Consider the following 26823-nt stretch of genomic DNA (forward strand, 5'->3'; position numbering starts at 1 on the left):
TGTAATGAGATCTGAAGCCTTCTTCTGGTGTGTCTGAAGACAGCTACAGTGTACTTACATATAATAAATAAATAAATAAATCTTTGAGCCTGAGCAAGAAGAAAAAAGAAAGAAAAAAAAGAAAAAGAGAAGAAAAGAATAGAAAGAAACAAAGAGAGTAGGCTGAACAAGCTATGAGGAGCAAGCAACTTGCTTTACTAGCCAAGTTCCTTCATGGCCTCTGCTTCAGTTCCTGACTCCAAGTTCCTGTCCTGACTGTCCTCAGCGATGAGTGTAACCTCGAAGTTGAGGGCTGAAGTAAACCTTCCCAACCAAGTGGATTTTTGTCAGGATGTTTTATACAGCAAGAGAAATCCTAAGACACATAGCTATCTAGACATCTATCCGTCTACTCATCTACCCACTCTCCCACACATTCCTCCATCCATCCACCTACCATCTGGAAAATATTTCACAGTAACGCACACACACACACACACACACACACACACACACACACAGGACTTGGGAGAGATATAGTAAGACAAGGTTACAGCGTATGACTGTCAGAATCAAACGGGAACTATCGTGTTCAGGGACAAAAGAAGCCACCCCTTCCTGGCCTCTTGTCTCCTGCATGGTCTGAGCAGAACTCAGCCTCTGCAGTTATCTCCTCTTTGCCTGGTCTCTCTCACCCCTATCCGATGCAACATGACAACTGCCCCCAAGCCTGGCAGAGGTCCCCCACAAGATTTCCCAGGGCCACAAGCTCTGCTGGTTCTACAGAGGGAGGCAGCTAGGATTGGTATAAAATTCTTGGCTCCTCTCTAGAAATAGATAAGGGTCTGACTATAGCTCCTGTTGGGCCAGGGACAGAGACTGGCATGGATGTGATCCCAGATCCTTGTACAATGATAAGAACTGAAGCTAGGCATGATAACTCACATATTCCTTTAATCCTACCACTTCAGAGGCAGAGGGGCAGGCGATCTCTGTGAGTACAAAAGCAGCCTGGTCCAAGAGTGAGTTCCAGGACAGCCAGAGCTACATAGACAGATTCAGTCAAAAGAACCAAAGAGAGAGAGAGAGAAAGAGAGAGAGAGAGAGAGAGAGAGAGAGAGGGAGAGGGAGAGAGAGAGAGAGGAGGAAGAAGAAGAGAAGGAGGAGGAAGAGGAGGAGGAGAAGGAGGAGGAGGAGGAGGAGGAGGAGGAGGAGGAGGAAGAGGAGGAAGAGGAGGGAGAGAGAGAAAAAAAAAAAGAAAAGAGAACTGAGCCAGAACAGAAGAGGCCACAAAGGGTGGCCTCCTAAGACATGGAACCCCTTAAGAGGACCCATGAGGTTTAGCCTACCTAGCTTAAGCTTGGGCTCACTCATAGGTGGGTCAGGCCATGACTAGGGCTCCCCTCTAAGCCCTTGGGCAAGCCATCCTTCTCCACCCTACATGTCCTATTAGGGGCCGGGGCCTTCATCCAAATGGAGGAAAAAAGGTAGTTGGGGTCCTGAGGGTCTGAGAAGGAGGAAGCCATTTTTACCACTTTCCCAGCAACAGAGATGACATAACTATGTGCCAGGATGTAGTGACAGCTGTAGTGTTTCAGATGGAAGGGTGACATCAGGACTGTGCTAATGAATGACTGTTCCTGGTGCTCTAGGAGAATGACAATGAGTGATCCAGCAGTAATTTGGGAGACAGGAGAGATTGACTGAGGGCTCTGTCATTGGGATCACAGTATGAAAGGTCTTTGTTTCCACAGATCTCCAGAGAAAACAGGAATGTTAGTCACACAGGATTGTCTTTACATCTAGAAAGCTGGAACTGGAGATTAACAGCCTGGTGATCTGTCTGCCGAGCCAGTCCATATCAGGCTCCCACAACCAGGACCCAAGGTGTCTAACAGCTGAAATGACTTCTATGCTCTCTGTATGACCAAGGCCAGGCCAGACCTTCCTTAGGCCCTCAAGCTAGCACAGGTACCCTCTTTCTAGAACCCATCTTCTTGGGGAAAATGTATGTACCCTGAGTTGAGTGTCAATGTAATTATGCTCCCTTGTCCGTCAGGGATTGGATTATAGCAGGGAACTTTCCCCCAAATTGCACTGTTTTAAATAGCTGTTTTAAATGAGCTACCTGGTAGCAGACTCCCCAAGTCTGATCCAGGTTGATGAAGTTAATCTGAACTGAGTTTTCATTCTCTCCTCAGCTAGCTTCCCAGCTGCGACTGCCCACAGGATCCCCCTCACTCCACTGGTGTGAGTTCTCCAGCACTGCTTCTTTTACAGGCTGAGGCTGGGCACCTAGGGGAATGCAGACATCCTGACCCCTGATCCAGTAAAACCATAGGTTGGGGATAGAGGTGGAAAGATAGTTCATCACTTCAGAAAACTGACTGCTCTCCCAGAGGACCCCAGTCAGATTCCCATGATGGGACAGGCACGATGGCTCACAACCATCTATAGCTCTAGTCCCAGGGATCCCACACCTTCTTCTGAGGACATCAGACATGCATGTGGCAGACTGACATATACATGCAGGCAAAACACCCATATACATAAAAATAAATACATAAATAAATAAATACTTAAAAAAAAAAAAAAACAGCCGGGCAGTGGAGGTACACACCTTTAATCCCAGCACTTGGGAGGCAGAGGCAGGCAGATTTCTGAGTTCGAGGCCAGCCTGGTCTACAGAGTGAGTTCCAGGACAGCCAAGGGCTATACAGAGAAACCCTGTTTTGAAAAAACAAAAACAGAAACAGAAACAGAGAGACAAACAGTGGCAACTTCTCCTTGATAAAGCCTGGCACAGTCAGGCAAGAGGGCCACACAGATGCAGCCCCGGGCTGGCAGACAGCACTGGGACTGTGAGAGCCCCGCCACAAACGGGCCATCTACATCTACATGAACCTCCCCTCAGCCAAGGGTCAGGCAACAGCCACACACAGGAGACTGGGCATAGGCATGTAAGAGCTGGAAGAGAACTGTAGAATATTGTCTGTTGTGAGACAGCTGTTACACACAGCATCTCACAGCAGCTGTTGTTGTCTGCAAAAGACCTGCACAAGATTAAGCCAGTCAAAATTCCAGCATGGGTAGGGTAGGGACTGCCGAGGTTCCACTCCTAATGAAAAAGCTATTGGAAGATGGCTGCTTCTGAGAGATAGAGCCACTTTTCCTTGGGGATGTGGGCACTGGTAGGTTGTTCGTGCCCCAGTGAATAACCCCATGTGTGCATATGGTCAACATTAATTAGACTCAATGTGCTAGTAACAGTAACAGTAATTGCACTCCCAGCATTTGGGAGACAGAGACAAGAGGATCTCTGTGAGTTAGAAGCCAGCTCAGTCTGCAAAAGGAGTTCCAGGCCAGCCAGGACTACATAGTGAGACCTTGTCTCAAAACAAAAAACAAATAACAACAACAACAACTAATAATAATAATAATAATAATAATGACATGAAATCAAGAGGGAGACAGGGTGGTAGGTCCTAGAAAAGAGTTGGAGGGAGTTAGTAGAGATTTGATAAGATCAAAAAAATTGAATACATACATTAAAATTTCAGAAGTTGAAAAAAATATTACATAGAGCTAAGGCCTATAGGTCAGCAGATGCTCTGTGTACACAAAACACTGGGTTTGCCAGGTTGGTGGTGCATGCCTATAATTCCACCTGCTGAAGCTGAGGCAGGAGAATTGTAAATCCAGGGCCTGCTTAGACTACATAGTAGTTTCAGCTCAGGTAGTGAAATACATGGGGACCTTGTCTAAATAAATAAATGAGTGAGTGAGTGAGTAAGTGAGTAAATGAAGAAATAAACTCCATACTTTTTTTTTCTTACCATCTGGGTCCTCAGAAGCTGCCATTGAGCTTCACTACCTTGGTGACCAGAGGGAACACTGATTAGTCAGTGTTTAGTTAATGTTGCCCTTTGACCCATCCCCTAAGACCAGCAGTATCCATTAACTTTCAGCCACAACTGGCCAGATAACCAATCCCAACCTCCCCCATTTTTTTCTACACCAATTTCTGTGTTAAGTTTTGTAGCAGGGTAAATGGTGTGCCCTCCCACACCAACATGTGCACATGAAATCCCTGAGGCCCAAAATGGGTTTGGGTTCTCGTTAAGGGAAGCGGTCTTGACAATGAGGTCATTTAGATTCTCTTCCTGGCCTCTCAATCTAGTCTTGTATCCTTAGAGGATACTTAGTAACACAGGGCAGAAAAGAAAGAAGGGGAAGCCATGCAGTTGCTATGGCAAGACAGAGATGGAGTGACTCATCCACAAGCTAAGGATGGTCAAACAGAGGGCACTCACTAGTAGCTAGTAGCTAGGAGACACTACAGACAGCTTTTCCCCAGAGCTCTGGCAGCAACAGTGACCTTGTCCACTTTTTTTTTTTTTTTTTTTTTTTTTAAAGAGAGAGTCTCATGTATGGCAGGCTGGCCTCAAACTCACTATGAGCTTGAACATCTTCTGATTTTTCCGCCTCCACCTCCAGAGTGCAGGAGATATACAGGCTGCACCACCACATCCAGTTTTATTTTGTGAAGTGATGCGGATCTAACCTGGGCTGTGTGCATGCTATACCGAGCTACATCCCCAGCCACCCACCTCAACAGAAGTTCAAACAGATCACTTCCAGAATTGAGAAGGAATACAGTTTCATCAGTTCAGAGGTATATGACGCCTTACTGCCACACCCCCACAGGGCCACACCACAGAGGCTACAAAGCAGCTACCATGAGTAAAGTGTGCCATGAAGCATGAACCAGTCAGGAAGAACTGTCAGTGACTGGACTCATCATTAGGCAGCTGGAGATCTCAGGCTTGTACACACATTGGAACTAGCAGCACCAAGGGTCAGGGAGCATAGATCTAGGCTTTTGTGAGCACCCAAAATGCAGAGCCAGAAGGAGCCAGTTTACCTGCCACAGCTTGCCCTCAGAAATCAGGTAGTGTCTCTTGACAGTCACTGGTACCTGTAATCTCACCATCCTAGAGGCTAAGGCAGGAAAATCATTAAGAACTCAAGAAGAAGGAGTTGGGGATTTAGCTCAATGGTAGAGTGCTTGCCTAGCAAGCACAAGGTCCTTGGTTTGATCCTAAGCTCCGGAAAAAAAAAAAAAAAAAGAACTCAAGAAAAGGGGCTGGAGGGATAGTTCAGCAGTTAAGAGCACTGAATGCTCTTCCAGAGGTCCTGAGTTCAGTTCCCTGCAACCACATGGTGACTCACAACAGTGTGGATCTGATGCCATCTTCTGCTGTGCCTGAAGTCAGTGACAGTGTACCCACATATATGAAATAGATATGGCTGGAGCGAGCAGGGCCGGAGGGAAAGGGTGGGGAAGAAGAACTGGTATTCGAAGCTGGGGAATGATGGTACACGCCTTTAATCCTAGCACTCAGGAGGCACGAGGCAGGCAGATCTCTGTGAATCTGAGGACAGTCTGGTCAACAAAGCGAGTCCAGGGCAGTCAGGGCTGTTACACCAAGAAAACCTATCTTGAAAAACAAAACAAAACAAAACAAAATGGTATTCTGCACCTTGGTTTTGTTTTAGGGCTGTCCATGGTGTCAATATTCTTTTTTCTTTTCTCTCTCTTATCTTTTTGAGACAAGACCTTGCTAGGTAGCCTTGGTTGACCTGAAACTCACTGCCTAGACTAAGCTAGCCTCAAACTCAGATATCTGCCTGCCTTTGCCTCGAAGTTCCAATCAACACCATCCCACCCTGCTCCTTCTCCATCACCCACTGATGTAAATATTCTTCTTTTTTTTTTTTTTTTTCTGAGACAGGGTTTCTCTGTATAGCCCTGGCTGTCCTAGAACTCACTCTGTAGACCAAGCTGGCCTCAAACTCAGAAATCTGCCTGTCTCTATCTCCCAAGTGCTGGGATTAAAGGCATGCGCCAGATGTCAATATTCTTAACTGGCATCGGACTAAACTGTGAAAATAAAACCTTATGGAGAGAAACGATGGACACAGGGTCAAAGTGTTTGGTCGGGTCTAATATGAGTGTATGCTGAATTGTCTTAAGGCTTTAGGACAATTCAAATAAGCAGTATGTGAAATGGTGGGGTTTCACAGCTACTTTTGAAATGGTGCATCCCACTCCACATTAAATAAACTGAAAACAAGTGCGCCCATCATCTGAGTGGGATGTCAATAGTATTAAGAGCAATAGGTCTGACAAGGAAACTGCACAAAGGAAATAAGAAGGACTGAAGACAAAGCTTTGCTTTGGAGCACTTGCCTAGCATGTCCAAGGCCGTGGAGTCAAACTCCAGACCACAAAAGCCCCAACCCAAACATAAAAGCCTCAGAAACGATGACAGGATCGAGCACTGGGAAGGTGCCTTAACGCTAACACCTACTCCCTCTACAGCATCTCCTCCAGGAGACTTCCTAGCCGCTCCTCACCCTCCATGCTCCTCCTCACACCCGACCCCAAGCTCTTCTCCCCAGGTCTTAGGCCCATCCCAAACCCAATCCTGAGTCTGTGTGTCTTCCTCAGGCTCCTTTTCTATCCTGGCTTCTCCCTTTGTCTTTACCACCCCTTCCAAGACTCCAGCAATGCCCCCCTCTGCTTTTCCAACGCCTCTTCTTCCTCCGCCTTTTCAGGCTCCTCCTCTCAATCCTCATCCACTCCTCCCTAGCTCTTTCTTCTTCCGCTCCTTCCTAGCTCCTCCATTCCTCTCATGCTCCCCACTCCAGAGCCTCCCCATCTCCTAGATTTTCCCCCAACTACACACCCCCTATTTTCTCGGACTCCCCCTCTCTCTCCACTCTTTCCTTATCCTGGATCTTTCTCTTCTTGACCTCTCTTGCCACTTTCTCCGGCTCCTCCTCTCTTTCAGCTCCTCCCCTCTCCCTTTTCTCTCAATCTTCTCCTTCCCCTCTGTCTCTCCGCCTCCCTAAGTTCCTCCTCTCTCCCAGCTCACCCTCCCCCGCCAGTCTCTCTCCTTTCCTTCCCGGCCGCTCTCTGGACGCTCCTCCTCTCCCTCTGGGCCTATGGCCCCGCCCACGGAATGATCGATCAATGGGTCTGTCCACAGGCCGGTCCTCGGCGCTCGACTCGCCATGCCTGCGACGCTGCCATGGAGACGTAGCTGCGGCCTCCTGGCTTCGCCCGGGATCTGGATCCCTTGCGTCAGCAGCCCACGCGTGTCCGCGAGCGCCGGTGGCAAAGTCTGCTTCGCTGAAGCATCCGGGCAAGCGGTGACTTTGCGGGGCGTAGGGACGTAGGGCTCGCATCCTTCCTCCTCCCAGGAGCTTTCTGCTCCATAGCTGAGGACCGCTTCTCTCACCAGCGGAGAGGAGACCCTGGGACCACCAACCATCCGTGGGTTATTAAGCAACCTGCGATTGTCCACCCGCCTCATCCTTCCACTCAGCTCAGCTGGCTGCATCCGTGAGTAGCCTCGCTGAAATCTCTGGCCCATAGAGGCTGCTCTTGGTGGTGAGGCCTGTGCTGGGCCTGTCCCCGACTCCCCTCTCGACAATTTCTTCCCTTTGCAGTGTCACCCTTGGTAAGAGTGGAAGACTGGCTAGAAGAAAGGACCTGAACCAACGCTTAGTCCACATCCTCATTGTGTTTTGAGTAGTGTGGACAGGTCAGCTCCTGCTGCAGGTACCCTGGATACATCTCTTTGAGCTCAGCAGTATTGCAGAGGCAGTGGACACCTGACAGGCTTCCCAGGAGTGGTGTGTAGTCACTGTCAACACGAGAGCACTTTCAGCTTGAAATGGCTCTCATATGGCTTCTGAATGGTCAGAGGTGTGTCTTGGATTCTCCTGCCCTCCTGAAGATCTTGCCTATGGAAGGTCTGAGTTACCTACTTCCACTATTAAGTTGAACAAGGATTCCCCAAACCCAACAGCCATCAAGGTTGTTGGCCAACTAGTTAATAAAGCAAAGCAGCCAACTGTTCCTGGCCTAGGAGAGAAGCCAGGTGTGCAGGACCCTGGGCCTGTGGGATGAGTGGGCGAGTCCCGCTGGCAGAGAAGGCCCTGTCAGAATCCTATGCCCGCCTCCGGTACAGGGACACGTCCTTGCTCATTTGGCAACAGCAGCAGCAGAAGTTGGAGTCTGTACCACCCAGTACGTACCTGAGCAGAAGCCGCAGCATGTGGTACTCCCAGTACGGAAATGAGGCCATCTTAGTCCGAGATAAAAACCAGCTTGGGGTCTCTAGGGACACTGGCCAGTCTAAGTTTTGCTCAATCATGTAATACCAGGGAGAAGACCCTTGATGGCCATGAAGATCAAGCCACGGTATAAAAACCCAACACACAAGAATGTCATCCAACCCTTTATTAGTGGCACAGCAGGTACCTAGATGCTCTGCTCACTGCCCAGGCCCAGGAAATGCTTCCAAACAAAAGGGAAGCAAGAGATACAACCCGGACCCCCACCTGCTATGAGCTGCTGCCTGAGAATGGATCAGGTCCAGGATAAGGAGGGGACTCTCTTCTTGCAGGGTCCCAGATCTGTCAGCTCACTGCAGTGACATGTGAAAGGGGACCAGTGCTGGTAGTGACATTACTGCATGTGATAGCATCCACACTGGCCACCAGATGTGGCCTCATATATAGGTGTGTCCTTAGGCAAAATGTTCCCCAAAGTGATTCCAAGCCTAATCAAGTGTGGGAAAAGTGGATTCTGATGGTGACGAATTGGATCCTCTCCTACCAGGTTGCAAAGGCACTCATGGTCTGCCCAGTGGCTACACAAATGCTGGGATGCATTTTGTCAAAATTGAGCTTTCTAAATAAACATCTTAAGACTCTTCCCTGTCTTATTTTTCTTGTGTAAAACCTTACTCAGCTTCTAAAATAACAGTAATGGCGACATGGTTGCTGAGAGCCACCATCTGAGGGTTTGCATGTCTCCTCACTCTACACTGTCAAACTGTTCCAGAGGCACCAACCCTCCCCACGCACCTTGCTCTGCCCACTCCTCACCAGGCACTTAACTCTACCATCCAACTGGCAGATGGCACCTGGCTTGTAATGTATGCAAAAAGCATGTCTCACCCATGGCTGTGTTCACTGTACTGTGTATCTCTTTGCAGACGTGCACATTTGTGCTAGAACTATCAGGATACTGTGCATTCATTCCTCAAACACTTCGTCCAGCCTGACTAGCTGGAGCCTCCTGAGGAGCCTAGGTCCTTTGGCTCAGTCCCTGCTGAAATCGAGGGTATGGGATGGGCCTTTGTAATATATTCCTGTAAATGTAGAGGAAACTCATCATATAATATGGGTTGGCTGGCCTGACCTAGGGGCCTAGTCCCCTAGGGGACTGTTCCAAGTTCACTAGTTTCTGTCAAGCCTTTCAGTTCAACCGAAGTCCTGTGAGTAAGCTTCGCGCATATCTAGAATCCCCACTACTTGCTCACACATTATCCTAACCCAAGGCTGGCTGTCTGGATCAGACACTGCACATTAACTTGGAGACAGATCAGACCGTGTTAGGACTGTGAGCACTTGTGGGGCAGCTGTTTTCAGATGAATAGCAGATTGTAGGTAGCACACAAGCATCGTGCTCCGTGTAGGACACTAGGAAGCCACCTACAGGAAGATGCCATCTGTGCTAGAACAGGCCAATTCTGGAAGACACTAGTCTGATGAGAAAGGTTAGTATCAGCAAGAGTGCCAAGGTGGCCTGATCCACTCTGAATGATGGGACGGACATTCTCTAGGGAACCCACAGTGAATCTCTCTCCAGGCTTGATGATAATAACTGCGGCCACCTGGAACTTCTCACTTCTTCCTTCTTCACTGTGCCTAAGCTACTCTATGGCCAACCTTTAGTGAGTAGTATGGGGCCCTTTATATGTTCTAACCCACATTTCCACTGGGCCTACTGCACTTGGAGGCCTATCCCACAAGTAACCTGTCAGCCGACTGCAGCAAGGGACGGGACGGGTGGATTGCACGTAGTGAGACCTCAGGAGAGGCATGACCTCACTTAGGACAGCAGGCAGTCTAAAAGAGGACTGCAAAGGACTCTCTGTACCCCAGCACCATGACAGGACAGCAGCTGCTCAAGTGTGGTGGGCTGGCCTTAAAGAACTCACAGCGGTTCTCCCGAGAGCTGTAAGAGATGAAGTGTAAGGACCTCGCCATGCGCCCTTACAAAACGGCATTGCAGCAAGGAGCACCACACAGACACAATCTTCTTTCCCTTCCTTTTTTATTATGAAAACAAAACAAACACCCTAGGAGAAAGGTTCATGATTACCAGAGACACCAGAGTACTTCCTACCGTTTTTTTACTCTGTGGTGTTGAGGCCGGCATTGCAAAAAACAAGCTAAACTACTTACAGTGGACTCATTTTCAGTAACTGACATTTACAGGAATATACTAGAAACGGCACTAAAAAGTTTAAGAAAAGTTACGGTAAACTTGCATGCACATCATACAGAAAAGAAACGTTTTAAATATATATATATAGATATATATATAAAAAAGGAAAGCTTCTGAAGTGTTATGCCAGGAGCAGGGACAGTGATGGACAGGACAAAGCTTTAACAGTAGGCTTGCATTTCCCAAGTGACTGTAAAGCCATGACAGCTGCAGAAGGACAAAACCCAGAAAACCACACAAGAAAATGTCTCCAGTCTGTAAGCAAGCTGAGCTGCCCAGCGTATGGAGGCTTGAACCCCAAAGACTCTGCCAAGTGCCCACCCAGCCCTGCATGTGACCCTTAAGGAAGCCTGTAGACAGCTGCCTTCCACCTCTGCACAGGACAGTCTAAGTCCCTGTAACTCACAAGAAGGGAATGGCAGTTACCCTGCAGCCTGACATTGTGGGGACCGGAGTCCTCCAAAACTCTGAAGACAAAACAATTTTAGTCTGGACAGAAAGAAAAAAAGTTAAAAGCACCAATGACCAAGGCTGCTGAGTAGGGACCACAGCCACAGGAATGCCAGACCCGCCATCCCATGCCCAGCTCTGTACCACCGCCCTGGTGCGGGGACGTTTCCTCGGGGCCAGACTCTGCTTGCCTAACAGCTCACAGGGGCACACTCACTCTACGCATGCCCAGGCACCGTGTGCCTTGCCTAGGCACACTGGCTAAGCTGTCACTGAGACCCCACATGAAGGCCTGTCAGTTTACTCTTGTTTATTTCTTACAGTCACAGCTTAAATATTCTATTAAAGATCTGTTTAAAAAATACCTTTGAAAAACAAGGGTAACCTTAAAAAAATGGAACCTTAAAATCCACTTATATCTTTATTATAAACAAAACTGGCTTACAAGTTTAACTGGCTGATACTCACCAGGCGTCTAGACATGCCAGCTAGCCAGCCAGCTACTTCCCGAGCTTGACACCCACTGCCTGTCTACATCGAGGGCTGGTGGGATCGACTTTAGAAATCTTAAATATCTCCCCCCATGTAGGGACGGTGAGGACGAGTCCTTGGCTCTGCCCAGGAGCAATGGAAGAAACTGCAGAACCAACCCCCTCCCCTGCAAGTAAAACCATACAACACAGGCCCTGCAATTGGCGCTCTCAAGTAGGGGTCAGGAGAACCAGTCTCTTCTGGGCTAACTGGAAATGCTTGCACAGGGACCCACCCGTGTTGTAAGTAGCCAGGTCAAGGAAAGCCTCTGCACACCGCAGTGGCAGGCGCTTCCAGGCCCAGGAGGGAGCCTGGCCTGTGTGCTCCTAGCTGAGGCCACAATGCTCAGAGCTAATCCAGGCTGACCCTGCATTCCAAAACCATCCGGTAGCCTCAAAAATCAACAAACCGAACAGGACTCTGTTAAACTCTGTATATTATTACTTTTTACAATAGAAAATTAAATGTCAAGACCTAGGCCTGATATACATGACTTTTCTCTCCGCTTACATACAAAGCTTGTGTTGAAGAACCGAGGTTCCCTCCGTTGATGTCTTTTAAAAGACCAGAAGTTAGTAAGAAAAAACCGAACAGATAACATAAGATGAAGATGTGCTGCAGCTGAAGGGTGTCTACGATTGGAAAGTCCCCAAATTTCATTTAAACAAAAACAAAACAAAACAAAAAAAAAGCCAATGAGCCCAGAGAAGCCAGCCATGATGAGCACCAGCACCAGGGGCGCACCGCCACGGGCCTAGTCTCCTTGTTGCCAGAGGCCTGCATCCTCAATGTTTCTCTCAATGCACTTATTTATGGTTCTTTTTCTCTTCTTTTTTTTTCTTTTTCGTTTTTTAAAAAATGACCAATGATGTTAATAAATAAAGTATTTATATATACATAAAACTGGGGAGGTGGTTCAGAGCGTTAGGCGGTGGCAGCCGGGCAGCACTAGCAAAGTGGGGACACTGGGCTGGACTTCTGTAGAAAATGGATGAACTTACAAAAAAGTTGTTTTTTTTTTTTTTTTTAAATCTTTTTTTGTTTGTTTTTATTCCCTTAAGTTGAGGTAAAAGTTTCAGTGTCCCGAAAACTGCACGCTGCACACACAGCCAAAAGACCAGGGAACTCAGCACCCCTCTTCTCCACACCCAACCCAGAGCTGAGGCTCTGGTCTGCAGCTACCAGGACCCTCCACTAGGGCCCAGGCTGGTTCCCATGGGCTGACACATCTGTCTTCAGCCCCTGCAGACAGAAGTAACCTGCTGGTTAGTGTTCTAACAGCTTTGAAATGCAGAACCCATTCCAGAGAAACACCCTTGCACAGCTTCCTTCAAGTTACTAAGGGAGAGGCTGGACCTGAGGAGGGATCGGGCAGGTCCAGCCACGCCTCCAGCCCGCCGTGTCCCAGGCGCAGTCTCCAAACAACTAAACTGAGCGGCAAAGGCATTCCACCCGCAGAGCTTGGCCGCTCGTGGGGTCTGGTGCACGTGTGAGGCTCTCCGCCCTACCGGAGCCCAGCTGGAAGAGATCATAACACTGAAGTAAAAGAAAACCTGCACACCATGGAACGAAAGTATATTAACCATAGGAGGGGACACTGTGTTGGCGTGCGCCACGTCCATCTGTCCAGCTCTGTTCCAGTCCGAGTTCACTCTGAGTCACTGCTGTCGGAGCTGGACCCACTGGAGCTGCTGCTCGCAGACTCAGAGGAGCTGCTACTGCTGAGCCTTGATGGGCCTCCTGAGGGAGCTGAGCCGGACTTCTCTGCAAGGGACACAGGAGTGGGAGACCCTCGCTGAGCAGTATGTCATCAAAAGTGTGCATGTTGCCACACGGTCACAAGTCACCTGTCTTGACCCAGGGGTACAGTAAATATTTGAAGAATGCCCATAAAATAGCATCCAGTGGCCACATGGCTGCACTAAGACACTTGTCTAGGTAGGATCCCCACTGACCACTGGTCTCAGACTCTGAGCATTGCCTACACATCCTTCTGTTCTAGAACATCTCTGAAGGCAAGGGAACAGAAAGAGACAAAAATACCTACTCACCCAAATCTAAGGCCTAACAAACCCAATGCAGAAGCCCTGGACTGGAGACAGCGCTTGCTCACTCTACCATTTCAACATGTTGGCTTAGAAAGCCAGAAACCCACCACTTTTTACAAGCTGGTGACTGATGTTTAGGGGCGAGCAAGCCCTCGGCATCAAGACCAGCCCCAAGGAGATCTTTCTAAGAGCCCAATTGCATAGACCTTTAGAAGGTTTGACACATACATTAGAAGGCATGCATGCACACACGCACGCGCACGCGCACGCGCGCACGCACGCACGCACGCACGCGCACACACACACACACACACACACACCCCTACCTGCAACCACCCCAATGCTCAAAGATGCCCCCACCCCTAAAGGCTAGGAGGTGTTAGGAGGCTGACATGTTCTCCTGCCCACAATGCTTACCTTTCTTAGTGGGTTTTTTGCTGTTCAGTTGTCCACTGACATCCTGTAGCCGCTTCTCCAGCTCCTTTTTCTTCTCCTGAGCGAGCTCCTCTTTTGATTTGGCTGCCTGCTTCTTCCCACTTGTTGCTGTGGAGTAAGTAAAGCAGTGAGGCATTCCCTACCAAAAGCAAGCATCCAGGTGGTTGGAAAGTCCCAGTCCCACACGCTAGTGTACGCATAACTGGCCTTGCTGCAGGATCAGTGTATCTCTGATACGGAGCTGGAGCAGGAAATGGCAGGGTGTGACCTGGAACCACCACCGCCACAAGACATCAACTGAGTCCTCAATGGCTATCCTCATCTCTCCTCCTCCCTGAAGTCCGGAGCCTGGACTGTGGCCTGTCATCTGTTCCCATGGGAAGGCCACAGACCCTGTCTCAGTCCTCCCTCAGCACAGCTACTCTCTCCTGCCTGAGCCACAGAGACGGCCATGGTCTAGGAGAGAGTTCAGCCTCCACTCCCTGGCCCCTGTATCATCCTCCTCCTCCTCAAGTCTGTTGTTCTGGAGTGATCAAGGACCAAACACACCTCAACAGCCACATGTAGATTGGCATGAACCTAGACAGTGAGGGGCTGCCTTGGGACTTCTCTTCCTCCCAGCTTCTAGCCCCGGCAGACCCAGACAGTGACTGGTCCCTGTCTGCTGAAACCATCAAATTCAGCGTACACTCTAGCTAGGGTCAGGGTTCATCCTGTGGAGATTCTGTACACGTGATTAGTGAAGGGAATGGGACTCTTCCCTACAGCCAGAGCCCCAGATGGAACCTTAAGAAGGGGTGTGAGAAGAACCCTACCTGGACGTGAATGAATGGGCTGGGCCAACCCCATGTCCTATTTTTCATGACAAGCCAGTTGAGGCCCAATACGAATCTTCCCTACCAGAGAACAGGGAAGAGGATGTGGCAGCAGGTATGGATTGGCTGAGCACAGATGTCCTTGGGGCCTGTGGTGGGCAGGCAGGCTTAAACAGCAAGGCAGCTAGCTACGGGCCCAGTGTCCACTCTAAGGTCCTGCAGAGGCTACCAGCACCATGCTCTCCCAGATAACTTACACAATGGTTTCCTCTGCTTTTTCTGTAAACAAGACTTGACATATCTCTCCAGCTCCCGCAGCGTGGTTGGCTTCAGGGTCTCAAAGTCAATCTCAATCTCGTCTGGATTTGAGTCCCGCAGCGAGGGCTCCCGAGACTGAATGATGTGCACCACACGGCCTAGCTTCTCGCCGGGCAGCCGGTTGATGTCCAGGCTGAGTTGCCGCTTTTCGTCATAGCTCATGGGCAGGCCCTCCTCCTCTTCCTCTGAGTCGTAGGACGCAGACGCCTGCTTACCGCCCTTCTTGAGCTGTCTGAGGCAGAAGATGGAGCCACATGGCACTGAGTCTCAGTTATCTGTCCCACCACCTAGCCCCTTTCTCCTTCACTAAAGGAGGTTCCTAGTTACCTAAGGTTCTGCAGGAACAAGAGCTGGGCAGACTGTCTGAGGATGTGTAGTCTGCCTGCCAGAGACAGGCAAGACCCTATTTCAGAGTCAGAACAGCTGCTTCCTGGCCAGGGTTCAGTCAGGAACTACCTACCACCTCTCAAACCTAACAGCTCAAAACCAGATCTCCACATTCATGCTATTTCAACTTTGGAAAAGAAAAAGCCAGGGACAGAGAGCGTGATGCCATAGTTGATGGAGCCTGAGTGCATCAGTTAGCACACTGAGCAAGTGGAAAAGGACAAGATGGTCACATGAGAAACAAGACCTTCAGTGATAGAGTTACCAAGCTGGTAAAGCACACCATGCAAACTCAACAAGCACAATGGTAGTAAAACCCTGTCTCTGAGATGGTGGGGAAAGCCAGACATGGCTATATTATATTTTTACAAAGAAGGCTATAGGATTGGTGAAACAGCTTGGTGGATGAAGGCTTATAAATCCTAGTTCAATCCCCAGTATATATACATACTGCAATAGGAGAACCCTCTCTTGTAGACTGTCCTCTGACCTCCACGTGTACACTGTGTACAGATACATGCAAACACACACGATTTTCTAATTACTTATTGAGACAGGTTCTCAATACATAGCCCTGGCTGGCCTGAAATGTAGACCAGGCTGGCCTTGACCTCACAGAGATCATTATCTCTGACTCCTCAGTGCTTGGATTAACAATGTGTGCCACCATGCCCACTCAGCACTACAAGTAACTAAAAAGTTTAAAGGGGGCCTAAAGAGCTGGTTAGGTGGCGAAGAGGTCTGTTCGTATAGAAGATCTGGATCTCAGCACCCACACAGCAGCTTATGACTACCTCTAACTCCAGTTCCAGGGATCTGATATCCTTTGTTGGCTTCTGAGGGGAACGCATACTCATAGTACACAGTTATGCATGCAGGCAACACATAAAACAAAAAATAAATACTTTTTAAAAATTTTTTTAAAAGCAGATCAGGTGTGGTGGTACACACCTTTGATCCCAGCACCCAAGAGGCAGAGACAGGTAGATCTCTGTGTTTGAGGCCAGCCTGGTATATGCAGTGAGCTCCAAGACAGAGAGACCCTATCCCAAACAAAACATACAAAACAAAAGATTAAATGTGACAATCAGGAAGGCTTCCCATCAGGGACTGTCATCTAGGAGAGACTGGACACTGATGAAGAGCCTCGACCATACATCGACTGCCCGCGAAGACCCCCTCAGTCCTGCGGACAGATGCACGCATTAAAGCCAGGCCACAGATTGTAGAGTGGAGGAGTCCCCCAACATACTCAACTGCCAGGAAACAGGAAAAAAATAGTCTTCTCAAAAACCGTATCTAATTACTCTGAAACATTATTGTATTGCACCACTTTGGGGATCAGCATTACACAGATTCCAAATCCAGACAAAGACAGTATGAAAAAAAACCTGATTTCTACACCTTTCCAAGGGAGAGAGCAAAGAGAGGCAAAGGCAGGTGGGAACAGAGACCACCCTGCATGGTTCCAGGGCTGCACACACTGTTCTCCTGAACCTAGGCACTAAAGCCTTCCCAGTCCCTTCCCAAGCAGCCCTCTAAGCCATCGTTGCAGCCCTCTGGCACCTCGTTGCTGCCAGCTCCTGTGGCACCACCATTCCAAGGCAGTGTCCTTGTTTCCATGACCACTGCCCAAGAACTTGTCCCCCACAATGGCCAGAGCATGACCCCTTCCCCTGAGGATGCCTTACAAAAGCAGGGCACTCGGGAGTCTGCACGTTTCCTCTCAGAGTTTTCCCCCTAGTTGTATCGATTCTACCCAAAGAAGCTGTCTGCTATCCTCCCCTACAGCTCTGTACCCAGCTTCTACTGCCTACCTGCTCACCTGCTGACAGCAGTTGCTGCTTCCACCTAGCTACAGAGAACCCTCTCCTTCCCCGAAGCCCTAGCCTGGTTTCCATGTGGCCAAGGCTCCATCCCAGATCTGCTGGCCCTCATGCCCTGAGGTGGTGGCCACCCACCTGCTGGCTGTGGTTGTGCTATTGGCCTTCTTGGTGGGAGCCTTCTTCTGCTGGGCCTGCTTGGCTGCTGGAGCTGCCTTGGCCTTCTTCTCCTCCTCGGACTTGGCCTTGTGCTTCTCCTTCTCTTTGTCTTTGTCCTTGTCTTTCTTCTTCTTCTCCTTTTCCTTCTTCTCCTTCTTCTTCTTTGGTTTGTTCACTGGGGCCTGAGACAAGGCAGCCAGCTGTTCGTGCACGGCCTTCAGCTAAAAAAGAACAAGCAGCTAAGCGGGTACTCCGGGCAGGTCTGTACCCCTGTGGCCCTGTAGCTGCCTCAACTATGTGGGATAAGCCAGGGGCATTTGGGCCCCACTCTGCCTCTGGAAGCCAGAGAGATGCAGGGAAGCACTTCCCAGCCCACTCTGCCCCTCTCTGTGCCTGCTGGTGAGTCATGTCACCTTCTGAACCTGTTCCCTCACCTATGGGGGGCAGGGACCCACCTCCCAGGGTGGGTTGCTCATAGGCTGGGCTTGGGACAGGTGACACAGGAGGAACTTGATAACAGCAGCTAAGACTTTCATCGTTAATGCTTATCTTTCAGATGAGAGGGCTAGTGTAAGCACCTGCACAGAGGAGACATTCAACAGCTGATCCTGGAAGGCTCCGCAGCCAGTCTGCGGGATCAAAGCGAGACAATGACAGCGGCTCGTCCTCCCGTGGCCCGACCAGCAGCCAGCAAGACAGAGTGCTGCACTCATGTCTCGGGGAGGGGCCGCGACCCACCATGTACAGGTAAGCAGGTGGCCTGTGTGGCTCCTGGGTACCTCAGGAAAAGCTAATAGCCAACAGGGGAAGTCACCATGCAGTGGGAAGGACTCATCAGCCCTAAGGCCACACACCTCATGGCCAATTCCCTGCTCCATGACCTCATCATCCCAGAATCTGTCATGCAGCTCCATCTGGTGACACTCTACTCTCCTAGCCCTGCCTCCCCCTGGAGCCACCTGCTCACGCACACTACTGTTTTGGTGGCTGTGCTCTGACTTTGTGGGGCTGGCTGCCACACCTGGGAAAGTAGTTCATATAGTTGGACTGTCCCTCAGAAGAGTCAAGTCACCTCATTCTGCACACAGCAGGGAAACTGAGGCAGAGGAGGGCATGAGAGGCACAGATCTGAACCAGGCTCTGAGAGGTTTTTGGAGCCTGGCGCACACCCACCATAGCTGCTACTTAAAAGGCATTTCTGTGGCCTGTGTATGACTCCCAGGCCTTTCTGGAGAACCCAGTCCCCAGGGACCCAAGAATGACTCAGGCATACAAGTGCTTTCAGCCACCTGTGTACTCTTGGGTGTCAGACCCAGGAAGGTTGTGAGCAACCCCACCAGAGACTGCTCTACCAGCACAGACAAGGGCAGCAGCCAGTCAAGGAAGGGAAAAGGGACGGCTGGCAAGGGGCCAGCTCAGACAGCTAGGCTTGGTGGCCCATGCCCAGTGGGAAGCAGCACAGAGGTGGTTATCCTTACCTGCTCCTGCAGCTCAGCTAGCCGAGTGGCTCGCTCCTCTTCTGAGTCTGAGCTGCCTGAATCCGAAGAGCTCTCCTCGCTACTGCGGCTGCTCTCAGCCCCTTTGCTCACAATGGGGGCTGTGGGAGCGGGCAGCGCAGGTGCCTCCATGGGCTCATCAGGCATCTTGGCAAACCTCATCTCAAACACATCCTGGGGAAAGAGAGGGACATCTCAACACCTGCACACCTGCAAGGCAGCCCCTCTAGCACATAAGATGCTCCCAAGTGGCACCACAACACACATGGCTAAGGCTCTACAAAGGGGCAAGCAATTCCTCAATGCAAGCCTAGAACAAGGGAAAAGAGGCCAGCCAATCACAGACCTGGCTTTCTAGAGTGTGGCATACAACTCCCTGTGACTAAAACCTACAAGTTTTGTGCAGAGGAAAAAACAGCCCTGCAGCCCCACAGCCCTGCCTCCTCCAAGAGTGCCTTTCCTTCAGCCCTAAAGACCAGCAGGGACTTCAGTCACAGAGTACTTGGAGCTGGCTATCTTACCTGATCCCTTCCCTGGGCTTTTACTGTAGTGACACACCTTACACCAGAGTGCCAAAATGGGCAAAGCGGCATTCTAGCAAAGCCAAATTTAAAAAAGCCCCTTGCAGCTGCTGCAGGACCAAGCCCTTGGAAAACCTTGAAGAACACTCTATCATGAGTCAGAAAGGGATGAAGGAGGAGGTCATGTGGAAAATAAGGGGGTGTTCCTGTTGCCTGCCTCATATACTGGACCTACCTAGACATGTGTGAGCATGTGTGCACACATGCACACCCATCAGGCTAGAGCCCAGCTTCTGAAAGTGCTTACTTTGAGTGTGCGCTTAGACTCCTCCCAACCCTTAGATCCTGAACTAACAAGTCATTATGGTATTGGGCTACAGCCCCCAGAGCACAACCCATAAAATTAACAGTGGCGACTATGCAGCAGCACTGATTACAAAGCCCCCTGACATGCTCTGATGGTCACCTTCTACAGGACAGCTGGCCTTCCTTTTGTTTTGGTTTTTTGAGACAGTATTTCTCTGTGTAGCCCTACCTTTCCTGGAAGTCACCCCATAGACCAGGCTGGCCTTGAACTCACAGAGACCACCTGCCTCAGCTTCCGTCAAGGCGTACACCACCGCCTGGCTGACAGCCTGGCTTTTAGCAGCACAGTGCCTTTGACATTGTATGGCAACCCCTTTGGAGTCCACAGCAAGCAAGTCCACACACATCAAGTAGACTGGACCTAAAGCTACCTCTACACCTAAGAGGACCTCCGTAACTACTGTGCCGTTTCCCAGCAGGGCTTATCCGGAAGGAGCAGGGCACAATCAGCACAGAAGAGACCTTATGCCTCACAGGGGCCCACTTTCCTTCACAGAAGTCCACTTTCCCTCACAGGGGTCTACTTTCTTTCTTTCTTTTTTTTTTAAAGATTTTTATTTATTTATCATATGTAAGTACACTATCGTTGTCTTCAGACACACCAGAAGAGAGCGTTGGATCTCATTATGGATGGTTGTGAGCCATCATGTGGTTGCTGGGATTTGAACTCAGGACCTTTGGAAGAGCAGTCAGTACTCTTACCCCAAGCTATCTCGCCAGCCCCATGGGGTCCACTTTCAAAGGGAGGTGAGAAACATTAGGAGGACCCATAAGTGGGAAAAAAGGGTTTCTCCATCAACCCTCATAACCCAGGATGGCTATTTGGGAACTAAGAAATGTTCATAGAACATTCTGGGTCCCCAAGCCAGGTGTAGTGGGACACTTGTAATACCAAAACTCAGGAAATTGAGATAGCTACAAATTCAAAACCAGCCTAAGTCATAGAACCAGACTCTATTTTAAAAATTTTTTTAAATTTGTATTTTATGTGCATTTTGCCTGCACGTATGCATATGAACCACATGCATGCACTGCTCACAGAAGCCAGAAGAGTGTTGGATTCCCCTGGAACTAGAGTAATAGATGGTTGTAAGCCACCATGCAGGTGCTGGGAACCAAACTCAGGTCCTATGCAAGAGTAACAAGTGCTCTTAACCATTTAAGCCATCTTTCCAGCTCCTCGGATTCAGTTAAAACCAGCAACAGTAACATTAAAAAAAAAAAAAAAACCAAAATACCAAAATACCAAAAACCAAAAAAAAAAAATGTTCAGGTGCTGAAAAACCTCATAATCTTTACCTTTGTCACCAAAAGGAAAGTCTTTTGATAACTTCCTCCAAACAAATAAGCAATCATCAGGAGCAGAGAAATCCTGGTGTTCTACGCAGCACACCACATGTACATACGAGTATTCACACACCCTGGGTGAGACCATGTGGATTGCTCACTCTTGCACTCAAAGCTATGCAGAACACTCTGGTCTACCCTTAAGACAGTCTGTGATTTTTCTCTAACAGAGTTGCTGTCACTGACTATGAACCAACCCAGCCCTGCTTTAACACCTCAGTAGGACAGACACTCACCAGCTCCAAACAGACAGGCAATGATACTCTGTAGGACAGCTAGGCATGGGCTTCTGCAGCCACCTTCCCATCTCAGCCCGCAGCTTGCAGAATCAGAGGCCAGTCTACTTATGTACCCTGGAATCCACTCTAGGATTAGCAGGATCTCACTGCCACACAGGTAGGATGGGCTGTGGAAGCAAGGCTCCTCAGAGGCCTGCCAACTGGGGCTACTTTGGAGACTTACATCATTGTCCCAATGGGCCTCAATACCCACAGCGTAATGCAGCTGTTAATCACACTTACACCCAGCCTTCTTTTACCTGGAGCTTCCTGGCCATGGCCACCACTTCGTGGTCTGGAGGGTTGTACTTATAACAATTCGAGAACATTAACCGGATGTCAGCAGCGAAGCCCTGTGCATCTGGGTACTCGCGGCTATCCATCTTCCTCTGGAACAAGCAACAAGGTGTGAGCAGACCATGTAGGGGATAGACTTAGATCCTTAGAACAGCCCATGGCAACCAGGCCAACTGCCAGTCAGGGCATCTAGCAATCAACTTAGGGCCCTTAGAGGGAGCCCTAGGGGAAGGAACAAGAGGTTCAACAAGAAACATCTGGGCTTCAAGGACAGAGCCACTGAATGGAAGAAAGACTGGGAGATAAGGCCCACACCAACTCCATCCTCATTTAGAGTTTTCAGTTCCATGTGGCATATCACAGGCCTGGTATTGGAGCTCGAGGGGAATTTCAATCCCAGTCTTGGGAAGCTCACTCAGTATACAGAAGACTTTGCTTTTCCTGGGAGGAACCCAGGAGCTGTTACCAACCTGCTTGTGTCTTGGGCCCAGAGGCAGCTCTGTGCTTGTGCAGGGGTGGAGGGCAGGGCAATACAGGTCCGTGGGGCCAATGCTGAGGGGGACCACCCTGGAGTACTTAAGTCTAGCCCAAGCAGTCCCAGCAGATGCATGTTGGGCAAGGTTGCACAGGCACACAAAGCTGGGCAGGGCAGACTGGTGGGGGCTGGGGTGGCATACTTTAAGCTGCTTATGAGGGTGTGGGGTTCCTGTCTTGTGTGGAGAGCAGGAAGAGTCGTGATCTAGGGGCTGAGCACCTACCCCAACCCTGATGGGTATAAGTTCCTACACAGTGGAGGGATCTCAATAACAGGCCTGGCCCTTGTGCCCAAAGATACTCATGTCTCAGCAGATGGCTGCTTGGAGAAACGCCTCCTGGAACTGGAATGATACAGACCTGGACAATTCCTGATACTAGCATGATACATGCCAGGGCAATTTTCATTAAAATCTATACTGTACTGGGTGCTGGAAAGTTGGTTAAGTGTTTAAGGGGAATCGTTACTCTTGCAGAGGAGCTGGGTTCAGTTCCCATCACCTACATGGTTGCTTACGCTATCTATAACTCCAGTTCCAGGGTATCCAATACCTTCTAACCTCAGTGGGTACCAGACATGTACATGTGCACATACACATATGCAGGCAAACACTCACACACGCAAATCTAAAACAAAAACTACATCCATAACATATTCAGTACTTCCTCCTTTACTCTACAGCCTTTAGTTTTGCAGTCTTTAGTCTCAAGACTCTTCTGCTAATGCTGAAGATCTTTTCACAGGCTGTCCTAGTCGGGTTCAGCCACACAAGTGTCACTTGGGTAAGCACATAGCCTCTCTATAAGCCTGAAGAAAGCCCACGGTGACTTCCCAGTAAACTCAACTCCTAAAGTTCCTCATCTTGGACAAATGAGGGGGCGACGAAACGGAATTATCCCACCCCAGTACAGCCAAAACACTGGAACCCCCAGCAAAGTTCCAAACTCCACATCAGTGGCGAGGCAGAGTAAACCGAGGCCTCCAGCAGGTTTGGGACGATGTGGTTCCTCACCACAGCCCTGCTGGACAGGCCGGGCTGCTTACTTCATTCTTCACTCAAAGGAGCAGAGGCATAAACACTTTTTTAGCTAGCCAGGCCTACCTGTCCCTGATACTCACTACTATTTAGAACAAAAAGCTTCAACTGGGAGACTCTGCTTCAGGCACGATAAGATACACAGCTGAAGCCACTACCTTTAAAAGGATGCCTGGATGAAACAAGCAACTACCTGGCTCCTTCAACTGGAGAGGGGAATTCTTGGGAGTCAGCAAGAGATTCCTTTAGGAAGAGCCCAGGAACTTCTTCTCATAAAAACTCAAGTCTACCTTCACACCCGTCAGGCCCTGACCTCACTGGACACCACAAAAACCAGAGCAAGACACAGACTCTAGGAAATGCTGTCGTGGGGACAGCACAGCTGAGCTTGTGGCCTCAGTTCCTTGTCCATCTCTCTATATATACTTCCCTATCTGTGTAAAGGACAAGATCAAAGATGGCCACCCCGCTGCCCACCAGACTCCCCATCTTTGCTGTAATGAACCTACACATCAGGGTTTTGAGACAGGGCCTCTCTATGTAGCCCTGAATGTCCTGGAACTTGTTTTGCACACCAGGCTGTAGGTCTCAAACTGATAGAAATCTACCTGCCTCTGCATTAGCCTCTGAAGCAGATACCATTAAGAGCCCCCTTCTGGTGCTATGGAAGTTGGGGGACAGAAAGAACTGAACCACTGATCTATGTTCCACCAGAATAAATAACAATAGAGATGCAGACTCAGAAACTAACAGGTCCTGGTCCCTGCCGGGCAGGGTGTGGGCAGGCCCAGCTCTCAAAGGGCAAGAGGCACCAGCAGAACAGGACCAGAGGGAGGTCAGAGAGTGCAGCTCAGCCAAGCAGGGATACCAGGGCCATAAAGAGCCTACTTACTGACTTTGGCCATGGGCATACCCCACTTACTTTGACTGTGCTGAGGTCCATGGGGTGCTTGATGATGTCATGGTAGTCATGTAGCTCCAGTGCCTCCGCGTCCACTGGCTTGTAAAAGGGCCACGCATAGGCAGCGTGCTTCTTGGATAGCATCTCCCGGAGAATGCTGTCACAGTGCCGCAGGTGCTCAGACAGTTTTCCCTTTTTACCAGCGTGCTGTGGGACCTCACCATCTTCCAGGTCCTTCTTGGGAGGTTTGATGGGGCGGCCCCCGCTCTCCCTTCGGGCCACTACCTTGGCTTGCTTGGGCTCTGAAAGTGGCGGGGGAGATTCACTCCGGCTGGCAGTGATGGCGGATGTTGTGGGTGTGGTTGTGTCTGCTTTCCGCTTCACGCCCTTTTTCTGTGACAACAAAGTACCAGTGAATCTCCAGCATCAAGGAAGTGCACAGGGAGATGTGTCACACGGCTGCTACACCTCCAGAGTGCAGACTGCCTGCCAGGTGCCAAGCTAGCGACCACATGCAGGGTCTTGTTTCCTTCTCAGCTGTCCCCACAGTACAGAAGACACCGAGGCTCAGAGGGGCCAGGCCCAGGGCCCAAGGTCACACAGCTGGCCATGGTGAGGCTCGGACTCTCCCTGTCAGCCCTGAGGATTCAGCCATCCAGGTGGGTGAGCGTGCCACTGACCTGAGCAGCATGAGATGCTACAGGGAATTTACCCAACATCTAAGAAGCACCACAGCCCGGTGCCAGGGACAGGAATTCCCTGCTTTAAAGACCAAGAAGAAAGTGCCAGACCAGGCCCTGAGCAGGTGCTTCAAGGACAGACACAAATCGAGCAGAAGGAGGGGAGGCAGGAGGAGCATTCCAGGCTAGATGGGTGGGGGCAGCCTGACCAGGAGACATGAAGCAGCCACAGCAGTTAGAGGCCAAGAGACTCCAAGGGCTGTAGGCATGAAGAGACCAGGACTCTATCTGGAAGGCACAGGCAGTGCAGAGGGCCCAGGAGGTGTCACAGCCTTCCACGAGTGCACGTGGAGCTGGCTGCTCATAGCAGACACACATATAGTCTCTACTAAGGGACCTGAGGGGGTAAGGGGTCTCTGCCACAGCCTGAAAAGAGCCCAAACAATAGGTACCACCACCGAATTAGGACCAGGACTCAGTATATATTGAGACCTGCTCAGCTGGTTCCTCTCAGTTGCTTGGCCACAAGCACTCACAGGCCAGATGACAGCAACAGAACCTGCTGTGACTTCCCCAGCCAAGCTGCCACCCTCAGGCTGACAGGGGCACAAGCTGGCCATCCAAAAACATTTGATGGACACCTATAGGATGGCAAGCACCAAGCACGAGCCGCAAGGACCTGGGGTGGAAGGGCAGACTCGCTGTGGCAAACAGCCTGGCCAGGCGCGCCACCAGGAAGTGCAGGCAGTGAAGGCCACAGGGGGAGGGAAGGCAACGGAGGTGGCATTTTACCTTGGGAGAGCCATTTAACCCCTGAGCGCCCGTTTCCTCATCTGTAAGAGGGGGGACTACTGCCTGCCCCAGAGGGTCGCTGTGAGGATCAAATTGAAGAAGATAACACACATGAGTGCCTGTTATGGGCCCTACTCAAAGTGGAGACTCAACAGGCCTTGCCAACCCCACACCTCACAGAGAGTCCCCACTCCATCCATCTATGCCCAAGTAGGGCCTGGCCAGAGCAGGACAGTGTCCACTGTGAAAACGCCCAGCAAACAAGGGACAGCTGTGCAGGCCCCTACAAGTCCAGGTGATCTGACCCGTCTTGCTCTCACTATTGCCCCCACACCTTCTCCACCTTCCCCAACCAGGCCAAAGAAGCTGGGGTTCAAGTCCAGCTCGGCCAGCACCAGCCATGTGACCTCCACCCCTGAGCCTCGGTCTTCTTGTCTGTGTAGAAAACCTTTCCAAAACCGTTGTACCTGGAAAGGCAGCAGAGCTCCCACCTGCCCCAGAGCTGCCCCTGCTTCAGAAACTTTAGGGGGCTTGGACCCCCAAAATGACTTCTTCACCAGATAGCCATGCAGGCCTCAGGGAAGCTCACCTTGACTACAGGCGGTGTGGGAGGGACCACAGGGACGATGGGTGTCGCAGGAGGAGGCGGTGCAGCGGGTGGGGGGACTGGAACTGACGTGACGTTTGCAGTGATGGTTGGTACAGGGGTGGCGGCAATGACGGGTGTCTGGGATACAGTGGGGGGTATGTTCTGGAAGGGGGTTGCTGGGGAGACCGAAGATACAGCTGCCACTTGTTGTGTACCTTCAAGGCAAGGACAGGGAGCTCAATTCAGTAGGCTCTGTATTTCCTGAAGCATCTAAGATCACGCCATCTAGCCATAGCACTAGAGCCTTCTGGGTTGGACCAAGACACCCTAGCTAGAAGAGTCTCTCTACCTATCCTTGGGGTAAGGCTAGGCCCTGTTGCCAGGACAATGTTCACTGAGTTAGCCATCACTGGGTCTACAGCTAAATGACAACCTAGGACTCAGCCTTCCTCACACCTAGCTCCTTTTCAGCCACACCCTGCCCAGTCAGTCATTCTATCTCACACATCTTTTATCAATACTCATTCTCAGACCTGGCTGGACCACCAAATGTGACCAGCAGCTCTAGATAATGATCACCTTGACTCTCCAGCCAAGAGAGCAACTCCTCTAAACCAGGCAGCAAGCAAAGCCAAGCCAATGCTGAGATCAATTAAAAAAAAAAAAGG

At 50.1% G+C, this 26823-nt stretch overlaps 2 protein-coding genes across 8 annotated transcripts in view; one reads left to right on the forward strand and one right to left on the reverse strand.

Annotated features, from left to right (window-relative positions):
* Nucleotides 1-6936: 6936 nt before the first annotated feature.
* Brd3os (BRD3 opposite strand) lies at nt 6937-8768 on the forward strand. Its single transcript, XM_031369498.1, has 2 exons — nt 6937-7390; nt 7498-8768. The coding sequence occupies exon 2, from the start codon at nt 7957-7959 to the stop codon at nt 8209-8211; it is 255 nt and encodes an 84-aa protein (XP_031225358.1). The 5' UTR covers nt 6937-7390; nt 7498-7956; the 3' UTR covers nt 8212-8768.
* A 2441-nt stretch (nt 8769-11209) lies between these two features.
* The window catches only part of Brd3 (bromodomain containing 3), a 57660-nt gene continuing 42046 nt past the window's right edge, over nt 11210-26823 (reverse strand). For 5 of the 7 annotated variants that reach the window (XM_031369492.1, XM_031369495.1, XM_031369491.1 and 2 more), the window contains 9 exons: nt 26156-26370; nt 24116-24487; nt 21586-21714; nt 18796-18987; nt 17896-17946; nt 17297-17538; nt 14888-15180; nt 13798-13923; nt 11210-13096 (listed from right to left, as the gene is read on the reverse strand). In XM_031369492.1, coding sequence (XP_031225352.1) covers nt 12981-13096; nt 13798-13923; nt 14888-15180; nt 17297-17538; nt 17896-17946; nt 18796-18987; nt 21586-21714; nt 24116-24487; nt 26156-26370 — 1736 coding nt within the window. In that variant the 3' untranslated portion in view covers nt 11210-12980. The remainder of the gene's footprint in view (nt 13097-13797; nt 13924-14887; nt 15181-17296; nt 17539-17895; nt 17947-18795; nt 18988-21585; nt 21715-24115; nt 24488-26155; nt 26371-26823) is intronic. The other 2 variants (XM_031369496.1, XM_031369497.1) reach the window with 1 other exon arrangement.

Source organism: Mastomys coucha, unplaced genomic scaffold, assembly GCF_008632895.1.
Source record: "Mastomys coucha isolate ucsf_1 unplaced genomic scaffold, UCSF_Mcou_1 pScaffold15, whole genome shotgun sequence".
NCBI lineage: Eukaryota > Metazoa > Chordata > Mammalia > Rodentia > Muridae > Mastomys > Mastomys coucha.